The following is a 14,055-nucleotide window of genomic DNA, read 5'->3' on the forward strand; positions in this document are numbered from 1 at the left end:
GCGTGAGATGCTTTTTAACAACGCTAAATTACCTTCCCGCTCCCATGCTTTGTCTCCTCCATCCTTCTCATTTTTTCCCAACCGATCACGTGCCTTTCTGGCTCATCTACTCTTTTTATTCGATCTTCATTTTCCCCTTAGGGCGTGTGTGATTTAATAACCCTTTATTGTAGATGAGCTCCATGCTGGATATGGTACTAAGGACAAGCCTATGACGATGAATAAGATAAAGCCATGTCCTGTGTAAAGGCAATCGCTGGATGAATAAAATGTAGAATAGATGGATGCCAAGACAAGCAACATAAACTGCCACATTTTCAAAGCTTGGAGGAAAATATTACAGGCATAAAAGTTGGGACTTGATTCTGTGCGACAGCTGACATCTCTTTCTGTAGGGATGATAGGCATCCCCTGTCTGGTTTTCTGGTGCTACCAGGACATGCTAGGGTCTCGGGTTCCTCATTTCTCTCTTGTAGGGGGAATAAGCTTCCTTCTGTATCTGTGAGACCATCTCTGTGTGTGTACGCATAGCAGACGCATGAACGACTGTCAGGACATTCTCGAAGGTACAGAGCTAGAGTTGACAGCATGCTGTTCTGCTGAATGTCACCCACAGTCACGGCTTTCTTTGAACCACATTCCTTCCCCCCACACACACACTCCTGTTACTGCTCCCCCAGAGAGCCATGCTGGCACCTTTTCTTCCCTTACAGTCTCACTGCTGCTACAATCCATCATTACAAAGAGAGGCCTTACAAACGGCACTCAGGGGAAATGCTCTTTCCTTTCCATTTCTCTCTCCGAAAGAGCAACTTCTGATGGGCAAGGGACAAATGGCATTTAGGTTAAAGGAATATAAATAACAAGAGAGAGTATATCTGCTTCTTCCTCCTTTAAGATGGGGAGCCCGCAAAACACCCTTGTTTTTTGAGCCGTGGTTTGTTTTGTTTTTGAACGCTGCCACCCTTTTGGCCAGCACTGGCCATAATGCTGTATAGCTAGTAATCAAGCCAGAGGCATTTTAGTGAGAGCAATGGAAGAGGAAGGAGGGCTGAGACAGGCCCTTTGGTGACCGAAAATCACAAGCTCATAAATACAAACTTGCAAGGCTAGTCCTGTGGTTAGCTAGTACTTTAAATTTGTGGCTCCCCTGACTATACGGGGTTGACAGGGGAGCGATTGACTTTTTCTCAGACACGACAGCAGTGCTCAAAATTATGACTATAGAAGAAAGAACCAGAATTTCCAGGGCAACCAAAAAGCCCAGCAGAGCTGGGTTAGAGAGAGAAAAGGAGAGAAGCGTGGCTGCCTCCTTTTGTGTTTTCATTTTGCCGGGTCTGCCGCGGGCTGCTAACTACAGTTCAGGTCAGCAGTTCAAACCCACCATCTGCTCTGCAGGAGACAGAGAAGGCATCCAAGACTGACAATCTCGGACAGTCAAAGGGTCAGTTCTCCTCCGTCCCCCAGGTTCCACGAGTCGGAATCGACTGGACAGCAGTGCGTTTGGTTTCAGGTGTCTTTATTCCCTGAATCAAATAGCATATGCACGGAGCCCACAGAATGGCCACAGCCTCCACACGCTGTGAGCTGCCACCGAGTCACCCCAGCTCCTGGGGACCCCACGTGCAACAGAACAAAGTGCTGCCTGGGTCTGTCGCACGCCGAGATCAGTTGTGGAGTGGACTGTGGTGATCCAAGGGATCCACTGTCTGGTTTTCAGAACTAGACTCCCAGGCCTTCCTTCTTGGGCCGTTGCTTTCTGCTCAGCCACACAGCCGCACACAGGCCTCCATTGACAGATGGGGACTATACAGCAGCGGGTCTCAACCTGTGGCTCGAGACCCCATTGGGAGCCAAACGACCATTTCACAGGGGTCACTCGGTTCATCACAGTAGCAAAATGACAGTGATGAAGTAGCAACGAAAATAATTTTCTGGTTGGGGAACTGTATGAAAGGGGCACAGCATTAGGTTGAGAACCACTGGTATACAGGAAGGAGCCCTAGCTGGGAGTCACACCTGGGTCACCTGCATGGAAGGCGAGAATTCTACCTCGGACCCACCACTCTCCCCGATCGCCCACTTCATGGGTCTCAAGAGACTATGTAGCTGATGCTTAGTGCTCTCCCTGCCGCGATCCTGATTCCAACTCACAACGACCCTACAGGAGCCCCTGTCGGGCAGGTGAGAACTGTTCCTGTGGGTCTCTGAGGCTGGAACACTTTCCCAGAGCAGAGAACCCCATCTTCCTCCGGAGAGTTTCAATCTACTCACCTTGTGGTCAGCAGCCCAAAATGTAACCCACGATGCCACCAGGGCTCCTATCGCTTATTGCTCCTCACACCTTAATGACTTCACTGCTAGGGCTGAGAGCAGATGCTACGTTTTGTTTAAAACTGGGGTTCCTCGAGTTCACCCACTCTCATTCACCCCACCCCACCCCCCTCAGCCAAGCCAAGTCCCTAACTCATAAGCTAGCCAAGGCCTTGCAAGCTCTCCAGGGATGGGTGGTGCCATCCCTATATCACCACAGCTGCAGTTGCAGTGGTACAGCCCAGGGCTTGTTGACTTTCCGGCTCTTCAGTTTTGAAGGCAACCCTGATGCCTCCTTTTCCCATTTCCCACCAAGCTCAAAGGGGCTGCATCTGCGCGGCTTCGGTCAGCTCACGCACCCTCTGTGGTTTTCCGAGAGTCAACAATATTATTTCTCCCCGACACAGAAAAAACTTTTGCCCGTGTCATGTTCATGTTCTCTCTCTCTCTCTCTCTCTCTCTCTCTCTCTCTCTCTCTCTCTCTCTCAACACTTTTCAATGTGATCTGACAGCTTGAGTTCAGAAGGAAGCTTCACAATTAGAAGGAGTTGGAGCCACAGCATCTGTGCTCACAGCCCCCCTGAGCTGCTCTAATTAGGATTCCCTCTTTCCCCGTCTTTTGCTCAGGAGAGGACAAGGGGGCTTTTTAATTGAGGCTATTAGGAGTTCTCTTTACACAGTGACACCCTCCGCTAAGGGAAGACTCCGCCAAAGCCAGGCCCACTCTGCAATTACTCCTCGCAATGCTGAGGAATAATGGTATCTTGTCTCATTTAAAACTAAATCTGAGGCTTATTCCTTATTGCTTTCTCGGCTCTGCCTACTCACATGAATTTCTTCTTGCCAATTAAACACACTTTCCATTATTTAAGGAGCTAGTTTTGATCGTAACTGTCCCCTGATAATAAGACAAAAGAAACTGGATTTCACTTGCCCACAGAGCCTTTCTTCCAGATACAGAGCTCATTTAAATAAGCTCCTGTCTCCGCATCCTGAGGGGACTTCTGGGGCGGAACTGTGAAGCTCAGGAAGTTCCTAAGCCATGTTCTCTCTGCTTGCCCCAGCCACCCACCTAGGAGGACCTGCAAGTTCAACGCTCTCTGCTTCTCAGAGTTGCTCCCTCTTAAGAGGAATGATGTGGAGTCGCATTTATGAGTTTTCCCAAGAAAAGAAATTAAATATTTAGGTGAAAAGCAAGCTGGCTCAAAGGATCATCAAGGAATAGGGGCCATTGACACTTAGGCCTGGATAAACAAGCCATGAAGAGGTTTTCCATATCAAATTTTGTTCCTCTAAAATTACAGGTTCTTCCTAAGATCAGTGGCTTCTCCACTGCCATCAAAGTCATTACGCCATCTCATGTAACGCATGTACTTCCTCCTCTTTATTTTTACCCATCTGTCCTATATTTAATGTTCTTCACCAACACCATGGCTCGAAGGCTTCAATTCTTCTGCAGTCATCCTCTCATTATTGCATATCTATATGAGTTGACGGAACATACCCTGGCTTGGGTCAAGTGCACTTTAATTTTCAAAGTGACAATCTTTGCTTCTTAACCCTTCAAAGAGATCTTTTGCAGCAGATTTGACCAATGAAGCACAATGTTTATTTATTGACCGCAGCCTTGATGGGTGTTGATTGTGGATTCCAGCAAATTACATCCTTAACAACTTCAGTGTTTCTGGTTGACCATATCGTCTATTGATGGTTGGGAGGATGTTTGTCTCCTTTCCGTGAAATCCACCCTGGAAGCTGTAGTCTTTGATCTTCATCAGTAAGTGCTTCAAGTCCTTTTAGCTTTCAGCAGCGAGGCTGTGGCATCGACATAGCCTAGCTTTTTAATAAGCGTCCTCCAATCTGGACGCCATGTTCTTCACGTAGTCCAGGGTCTCAGATGGTTTACACAGTGTACAGGTTAAATGCATATGGTAAAAGTATACCCCGCCGATACATACCTTTCCTGGTGTTGAACCATGCAACAGCCCCCACCCCCACCCCCGGGTTCCATTTGAATGGCTGCCTCTGTGTAAAAAGGATCCGCGTGAATACTTATAAGTGTTTCCGAATACACATTCTTTGCAAGGTTATCAATAATTCACTGTGATCCACAATGCCTCTGCATAGTCAGGAAAAAAACATAGGTAAATATATTTCTGGGATTCTCTGCTTTTAGCCAAGATTCATCTGATATCAATGATAACACTCATTCCATATTCTTTTCTTAATCCAATGTGCATTTCCAGCAGTTCCTGGTTGGTGTACTATTGTCACTGTGTTTTGTTTTTTTAATTATCTTCAGCAAAACTTTTACTTGTATGTGATAGCCATATTGTTAGATAATTTCTGCATTCTTGGGTTCACTTTTATTTGGAGTGGGAAAAAACATAGATCTCTTCCAATTAGTTGGCCAGGTAGCTATCTTTAGAGTGTCTTGACATAGATGCATGAATGCTTGCAGGATTACATCCATTTCTTGGAACATCTCAATTGGTACACCTGGAGCCTGCTTTTGCATCTGTGCCTTCGAGTGCAGCTTTGATGTCTTCCTTCGATACTTTTAGTTCTTCATCAGATGCTACCTCCTGAAATGATTGATCATCAACCAGTTCTTTTTTGGTACCGTGACTCTGTGCATTCTTTCCATCTCTTTTCAATCTTCCCGCATTGTTTAATATTTTGCCACTGGAATCCTTCAATGTTGCAACTCCTGGCTTGAATTTTTCTTTGGTTAATTCAGCTTGTTGTTGTAGGTGTCTCAGGTGCCATCAAGTCATTTCTGAGCCATAGCAACCTATGCACAATCCTGCACTGCCCAATCCTGTGCCATCCTCAATTGCTCCTATGTCTGAGCCCACTGTTGCAATCACTGTATCAATCCATCTCATTGAAGTTCTTCCTCTTTTTTGCTGCCCCTCCACTTTACCAAACATGATGTCCTTCTCCAGGGACTGGTCTCTCCTGACAATATGTCTGAAGTATATAAGACAAAGTCTCACCATCCTTGCCTCTAAGGATCACTCTGGCCTTACTTCTTTTAGCTTAGGAACTGCCAAACCTGTCCAGGTCTTGGCACATTTCATTATAATACTTTGTCTTCTCAAGTTGTCCTTGAAATTTTCTACTCAGCTGTTTTACTTTATCATTTCTTCCACTTGTGTCAGTTACTCTACATTCAAGAGAAATTTCAGCGTCCATTTTGACATCCATTTTGGATTTTGTTTCCTTTCTACCTTTTTAATGCCTCTTTGCTTTCTTCATGTATGATATCCTTCATGTCACCTCACAGTTCACTGGATCTTTTGTCATTACTGCATCAAATCTCGTCTTGAGATGATCTCTAAATCCAGGTGGGATCTAGTCAACATCGAACTTTAGACCCTCTTGACTTGTTTTCGCTTTCTTCAGCTTCTACTTGAACTTGACTCCACATGTGGTAAACCTCATCAATTTCTCCATCCTGGGCATTAGTGGTTGCTGCATAAATTTGAATACTCGTCATGATCATTAGTCTTTCTTGTTGGCATACTTACACTGCCCTTCCCTGAAATTGCTGGACTTCAGGAGAGATCCTGAAGTGTTCTTCTGATGATGAGTAAGACAGCATTCCTCTTAAATTTGTCATTCCCAGCATAATTATAATATGATTTTCTGAATCAAAATGGTTGACACCAATCTATTTCTATTTCATTTTTGATGATTTCCAATTCGCTGAGATTCATAGTATATTCCATCTTCTAATTATTGATAGATGTTTGCAGCTGTTTCCTCTCATTTTGTGTTGTGCCCTTCCCCAGTCTGAGTCTGAATGTCTTCCAACCAGAGGGGCTAATCTTCCAAACCTAGGTCAGACAATGTCCCTATATTCATAAGGTTTCCACTGCCCTGTTTTTGCTAAAGTAGATCACCAGGTCCTTCTTCCTAGTCTGTCTTAATCAAGAAGCTCTACTGAAACCTGTCCACTATGGATGATCCTGCTGGCACTGGAAATACCTATGGCATTATGGCAGGCAACTAAAAGTATTTCCACATTGCAGGCATTTATTTATTTATTTATAATAATATGAAAGGCCCTGGGCCTTGATCTGTCATTTTAATGGCTGTACAACATTTTTTTTGGACAAAATATGTAAACTATTCCAGGGCTTTATTTTTATTCTTTGTTTTTATCTATAAAATTAAAACAATAGTATATACCTAGCTTACTTTAAGAATCTAGTGGAAAGCTTATGAAAGTACTTTGAAAATATTTATTCCACTAATATATAATATTAATGATGTTATTAACCAGTGTCTTAAGAATCTTATATACTAACATATATATGACAAGCCTTGATAGGAAACTACTCTCAGAAATATCTGCACCCTAAGCAAATGTGGTGAAGAAAGCTGATGGTGCCCAGCTATCTAAAGCTATACTGTCTGGGGTCTTAAAGGCTTGGATTTAAACAAGCAGTCATCTAGCAAGGAAGCAACAAAGCCCACATGGAAGAAGCACCAGCCTATGTGATCATGAGGTGTCGACGGGAAGAGGCATCACAAGTTCAAAACACATGCATCCAATCGATACAAAGGGGCATGGATGTAGTGGCGACCCAGAGTCTACCAACAAGACAATAGGACAGTCCCTCTTAGTAGGGCCTCAGGGACTGGAGGATAAATCCAGGGTGCAGTGTGGCAATGATGAACCACATAACTATCCTCTAGTTCTTTCAGATTTCCTCCCCTTACTATTATGGTCCATACATGATATACCTCTTTGGTCATGTTAGACTGGTGTATATTCATTTGGACATTTAAGATCACTTGGTACATGGTAGTCAAGACCCCCTCAGAGACACTGACAGGAATTAGTGGTTCCTGGAGGGTACAGGAAGGAGGGGGGGAGTTGACAACACTGATGATTGTATCGCCCCCACCCAATGAAAAGGGAAGAGATATATTGGAATGAGTAAGATATATCAATAAAAATACTATACTAGAAAAAAATTAAATTAAAAAGAGCATATCTGCAACAAATACTTAACCAAAAGAATTATCGGCACCTTAGCATTGGTCCCTCGAGATATGGGGGAAAGAAGAGTGCTGAAAATGAAGAGACACGTGGAAACAATTAGCCCAGTAGATGACCAGACCACAAAACATCAGTCTCATGAGGACCTAATGTCGGGGGTTTAAATGGAGAGAAAATGTTTTGAGAAATGATGTACAAATACGCTTTACACAATTGATGTGTGTATGGATTGGGATAACAGTTGTATGAACCCCTAATAAAATGTTTAAATAAAAAATAAAAAAAAAGTTGGAAACAGAAAAAACAAAAACAAAAACATCAGTCTCCACAACCTGGAGACGCGAAGAAATAGACGGTGCCTGACTACCACTGCCAACTGCTCTGAAAACGGTCACATTCGAGCAGTGGTTCTCAACCTTCCTAATGCCGTGACCCTTTCAGACAGTTCCTCATGTGGTGGTGACTCCCCAACCATACAACTATTTTCATTGCTACATCATAACTGTAATTTTGCTACTGCTATGAATCGGGTGACCCCTGCAAAAGGGTCATTTGACCCCCAAAGGGGTCGCAACCCACAGGTTGAGAACCGCTGCACTAGATGGTCCTGGATGGAGTGGAAGAAAATGTAGATCAGAACCTAAAAGCATAAAAGAAACCAGGTTTTCCCTTTTCCTTGGTAAGATGGTAGATGACTTGACTACTCACATCATGCAATGTTTGCATCAGCATCTAGTCATTCCACTGCTTGGGTTTATCTCCATGAAAGAGATATATAATGAAAAAGAACTATTGCAAAGGAAATCGGACCTTCTTGGTGACACCAACATGGTAAACTTCGTCATGGATGTATACGAAACCTTTATTCCAATGATATCCACCATGCTTTGCAAGAAATAAGAGCCACAGTTGCTGCACAACTAAAGAAACTCCAGACGTACACAGAACCAATGGTGAAGATGTTTGAAGACCCAGAAACTACCAGGCAAATGCAGTCAACCAGGAATGGCCAGAACTTGATTGACTAGCTGGCGGATAAGCCTGGCTTCAGACCGGAGTAGTCGGACACTCTCGACAGATGTGCAAACTTCCGGTGTGAAGGTGGGGATTACTCAGGAGCAGCAGAATGTATAGATTAGAGTGCTGTTCCAGCAACGGACAGGAGTGCTCTGAGTTCCCTTTCAGGACAACTGGGCTCTGAAATCTTAATGCAGAATCGAAATGGAGCCATGGAAAACTTGACAATGCTGAAAGGGACCATCAATAATCATTCTGTAAGTTCTCGGTTCCAGTCTCTTTGGCAGCAGACGTGGCTCACACACTGGTGTGTTTGTTTTCTTCAACCATCCCAAAGGCCGAGCTAACATAATTGATCTCTTCCTTTACCAACCACTGTACCTTATCGCAATTCAGACAATGTGCCCACATAGTCTCCACAACTTGACTACTGCAGTCACAATGACCAAAGAAGTTCGAAAGCACCGACAGGTGCTAAAAGACCTCGTCAAAGTTATTCAGCAGGAATCTTACACATACAAGGACCCAATTACAGAGCTTGTTGAATGCGTGCCTATAAACTTGGCTTTGATGCGGCACAGAAAAGGCTGAGGCACTGTGCATCGTGCTTGTGAATGACTTCTTCCTGGTGGCTTACCTTGAGGACTTCATTGAAGACGCCCGTCTCTTCGTAGTTGAGACTTTTCGTCATGGCCATCAGTGTATCAGCATTGCTATGCTGGCAGATAAATTGAACATGATCCCAGAAGTAGCTAAAAGGTGGATTGTGAATTTGATTAGAAATGCAAGACTGAAAGCCAAGATTGATCCTAGGTTAGGTCACGTGGTGATGGGGAGCAACAGCGCCTCACCCTATCAGCAAGTGACTGAAAAGACCAAGAGTCTTTCCTCTAGAAGCCAGATGTTGGCCATGAACATTGAGAAGAAACACAATCAGAGTAGTAGATCAGAGGCTCCTAACTGGGTAACTCTGGACTCTGGCTTCTGCGGAAGAGCTGTTTTCAGAAGCTTGAGAAAACTGAAGATGCAACGACAAAACCGTTATGTAAAGTGGGGCCTATATTTTAGAAACAACAAAGTTACATTTTGGAGAATTTGAATAAAATTGTCTGTGTCTCATTTTTAAAAGCACAGAAAAGAAACCAAGCTGATGAGTCATATAGAGACACCGGTGGAACTCTCACGACGGTGACTCCTTCGTCACCTTCCAGTCTGGACTGAATTCACCCCCTACTAGAATGAACAACTGTTTAAGATCAACGTCTGCTCATGACAGAGGATTCGGAAAGAAAAAGAACAGACGCAAGAAACACTGAGAAGAAGTGGACTCAGAGACGGTGCATTGAAGGGATGGAACGGAATGAGCTGAACAAAACATGCATAAAGTATGGAATGTAAAACAGGTGATTTACTCTGTAAACCTTCCTTAAAGCACAATAAAAAAGTGTTTTTCAAAAGAACGGCATCCTTCCCCCAAACCTAGACAACCGCTTATTCTACCTACTGAAAAGACGAACACAGCATTGCCTGATAGAGAACATAAGAGCCTTGGGAAATAAAGCAACAAGCACAGTACTGCTCTGCTTGATTAAGAATAAACTGCGCATCCCACTCCACGTGAAATTTCTTTTATAGTTCAGTTCTGGCCTCAGCCTTGTTAACAGAGGACGACCCTTGGATCCCAGAGGGGGAAAGGACCACTGAGCTATGTAGCTTGCTCAACGTCACATGGCTAATAAGTGGTAGTGCAAGGATTAGCATGAAAGTCCATTTATCTCCCAAGACTATGATTTGTAGTTAGTTTGTTTCCTTTTTAATGTTTCCTCTGTGTTTCTCGTGATCATTCCTCCTTCCTTCCTAATCCTTGATCCTTAGCTAAATGCTGCATTTTTTATCTCAAATGGTTCATTACTCTGAGTAAGTGCATCCCAAGTGTTCCTTTCACCCTCGTGCAAGGGGACTTCAACAAATGAATGGAGAAAATTAACTATGTTTCAACTCCATTTTTCATGACCTCTGTGAAATCCCTTCATAGATTTGTCTCTGATTTGGCTGAAAATAGAGCCATGGGGGTGAGTTCATTTCCAGACCGGTAGAATGACTAACCACCACACGTCTGTCAGTTTGTCAAACAAAACTGTCCTAGACGACACACAGCCAGAATGCTCCTTTGAGGCAAAGATGGTGAAAGTTTGTCTCGTGCTCTTATACATGCTGTCCTTGGAGAAGGACATCATGCTCGGTGAAGTAGAGGGCCAGTGAACAAGAAGAAGGCTGTGGACATGATGGATGGACACAGTGGCTCTGCCATGGGCTCCAACATCAGAATCAGCGTGCGGATGGCGCAGGACCAGGCGGGGTCCTTTTGTGGTCCATGCTTCTTCGTGCCAGATGGGGAGACACCAATAGTTTCACCCTAGATGTCTGCTCATGAGCCCTTAAGATCCCAGTCAATAGGCAGCTAAGTAAGATGTAGAACATTGTCTTTGTGGACTATATGATGCCAGTTGACAATGGTGTTCCCTGAGACGATAGTCCTGAGTCCCAAGACCCTGTGATTCATTCCCACAAGGTGTTCGGTTATGTCAGAAACGTTTTCATAACTTTGCCCCTATAGCTGCTCCCATATTTGTGGATATATCTATCCTCTGCCAAACCTATGTATGTGGGGTGGGGGACGTAAATACCACTCTCTCTCCCATACCCATTCAGCATGCATGTCTACCTAAGCACCCCCTTGTAGATCACCATGACTGCAGGATTGTGTAGAGATCAGTATTTGCCTTTGTTGCCTTTAATCTCTGCACTCCTCCCAGTATCTTCCATTACTTCCATCACTTTTGCTGCCCTCCCTCTTATTATATGTTGCCTTCCCCTTCATCCCAAGCTATCCTTACAATGTTACATTTCAGAGACCAGTTACTCATATAGTGAGCTGTCAACAGACCTGGTATTCAGCCAGCATAGATACACATTAGTAGAGCTGAGCCGATCGTTTGCAGTCAATGTACAATCTATGAGATGGGTACATCCATTGTCCACCTTTTATCCCTACCTTGCCATCAGTCTACAGACACTCCTACAGTTATTAGAGATTGTCCTTAGCTACATTCATCACCTAGCACATCTGCTTCAGATCCCCAACTCTGAAATTCCTGATGAGCACTCCTGTTTTTCTACCTCGCTTCCACTTTACGGTCACTAAGTGTCCGCTTTGCTGCAAGTTTCTCAACCTCCAGTCCATCCTACTCACCTAGCCTGTCTTTTATTCCTAACCCACTTGTCTAGGTATTAAAAACACATGTGAAGGTCTTCGGATGCTGGAACTGTGTGCTGTGTGCATGGATCCTTGGAGTACCTAGAATTGCCACAGTGGTGTTGGCTGCCACCGAGCCAGCCCCTACACATGGCAACCTCATGCACAACAGCCCTGGACTGTGAGGCAGAGTGTTCTCGCAAGCTAAGTTTTCAGAAGCACAGTGCTAGGCTTGTCTTCCTAGCTTTCGTGTACACATTCCACCAACACCTGTTTGTTGTCACAGCAACACACAAGCCAACCGTGGTAGCTGAGAGGAGGTGCTCAAGGGATGTTGAGCTAAACAAAAGAAGGGTTGCACTCATGAATGAAGTTAGTGTGTGCTTGAAACTAAAGAGATGATTCTTAAAGGTGGATTCAGCTCTAAACACTTACTCGGCCACGTCGGCGCTCTCTGATGGCCTTCAAGTATTTTATGAGTAATGAGGATGATCAGTAATACAAAAACCAGCAGGACTAAAACATACCAAGCGATCTTCATGGAGCACGTGAAATCTGTAAAGAAAAAAATAAAACATTAAAAATACAATGAAATGGTGCTACAGCAAAGAGGCAATGTGGTGAAGTATTAAAAAATAAATTTGAAAAGAATAGAGTGAAACATTATCAATGCACCCATTCTAACTCCCAGTGACCCTCCACGGGGTTTCCAAGACTAAATCTTTCTGGGGGCAGACAGCCTCATCTTTCCCCCACGAACCAGCTGCCTAGTCCACAGCACCACCCAGACTCCTTGAGGCGAAATATAGCTACAAAATGTGGGTACTAGAGCATCATCTGCCCTTAGCTCTTAAATTCTTCCCTGGTGTATAAAATAAGGAAAGTTGACCAAGTTCCAGAATTCTAGCATCAATTTCAATTATAGGTTATGTTGGCAGCAATTCCATCGTCATTGTTATTCCTAGGTCAAGACAGCCTAGCCAAATCCAAGCATCAGAGCCATTTGTAACCGATCATTCTGGCCCTGGATAACCGGATCAAAACTATGCCCCTCAAGCCAACAAGACTGGAGTGGGTTACTGAGAATAGAGAAGAAAGAGAGACAGGCAATCGAAGGAGGGGACTAGGCTGATGCATGGAAGTGGCCAGGGAATTTCAGAACCCTCTCCAGCAGGTCAATTCAGGATTCCGTGACTTGCACTCCAGTAATCAGATCAAGTGTATTAAGCAAACAGCAACCCTAGCTTGTTGTTGTTAAGTGCCATTGAATCAGTTCTAACTCATAGCAAGCTTATATACAATACAACCAAACACTTCCTGTCCTGTGCCATCCTCACGTTGTTGCACCCATTGTGTCAATCTCTCTCTTGGAAAGTCATCCTCTTTCCCACTCTTCCTCTACTTTACCAGAGCCCTGGTGGTGCAATGAGTTAAGCTAACCACAAAGTTCAAATACACCAGCAACTCCACAGTTTCAAGAAAGACGAGGCTATTTGCTCCCTGTGGTAGTTACATAGTCTCCTGTCAACTTGTGAAGGGGTAGTTTAGTCTGCCAAGCAGGTCGCAGCTTGATGACCTCATTTGGAGGCACGATGGAGATAAATAGCTCACTGGAGGTCGGACACACAGTGACTCTCCCTGTGGGACATTCCTGTTGACACAGCAGATGGAGCTACATGATGCAGCCAGAGTCTTGGAACTGGAGAAGCCAAGTAGAGAGCCACGCCAGCGCTGAGATGCTTCCACTGCCACTGGATCCATAAGACTTTCCACCCACTGGCCTGTGATCTTCCTGCACTCAGCTTCATTACATGTGTTGCGTGAGTCTGAAGAGGAATTTATAGACTGCTGTCGGACAGATGGGCTAATATCGGACTTAAGGACTTGACCTGGACTGGGTTGGGATGTTTTCTCGATGTTCAATTGCTCTTGTATATAAACCTCTTTCTTATATACATACGGGTGTTTATAAATTTGTTCCACCCAGAATAACACACTCCCGTAAAGGGAATCCTAAGGAGCAGTTCTATTCTGTCTCACAGAGTTGCTGTAAGTCAGAAACGACTCGTGGGCAGTGGGTCCTACTTTAGCAAGCATGTTACTCTTCCTCGAGGACTAGTCCCCCATGACACTATGTGCAGAATACATGAGACAGGGTCTTACCATCCTCACTTCTAAGAAGCATTCTAGCTGTACAAGACAGATTTGTTCTTTTATTCTGGCAGTCCATGGTCTAGTTAATGTTCTTCCCCAACACCATAATTCAAAGAGGTCCATTCTTTTCAGTCTCCCTTTTCATTGTCCGGCTTCCTTATACCTATGGGGCCATTGAAAATAACATGACTTGGGTCAGATGCACCTTCGTCCTCAAAGCAACATCTTTACATCGTGACTTTTGAACACTTTAAAGAAGAATTTTGCAGATATCCCCTGTGCAAGATATTGTTTGTTTCTT

At 44.2% G+C, this 14,055-nt stretch overlaps 1 protein-coding gene and 1 pseudogene across 1 annotated transcript in view; one reads left to right on the forward strand and one right to left on the reverse strand.

Moving 5' to 3' along the window:
- The window catches only part of TMEM156 (transmembrane protein 156), a 58,381-nt gene that overhangs the window by 15,288 nt on the left and 29,038 nt on the right, over positions 1 to 14,055 (reverse strand). Inside the window, exons 4-5 of the mRNA XM_030888600.2 lie at positions 12,039 to 12,155; positions 3,386 to 3,472 (exon numbers count right to left, since the gene is read on the reverse strand). Coding sequence (XP_030744460.1) covers positions 3,386 to 3,472; positions 12,039 to 12,155 — 204 coding nt within the window. The remainder of the gene's footprint in view (positions 1 to 3,385; positions 3,473 to 12,038; positions 12,156 to 14,055) is intronic.
- LOC115873322 lies at positions 8,000 to 9,443 on the forward strand (annotated as a pseudogene).

The sequence above is a fragment of the Echinops telfairi genome, unplaced genomic scaffold (genome assembly GCF_000313985.2).
Source record: "Echinops telfairi isolate 266 unplaced genomic scaffold, ASM31398v2 ScPeMD7_7468;HRSCAF=8506_0, whole genome shotgun sequence".
NCBI classification, from domain to species: Eukaryota; Metazoa; Chordata; class Mammalia; order Afrosoricida; family Tenrecidae; genus Echinops; species Echinops telfairi.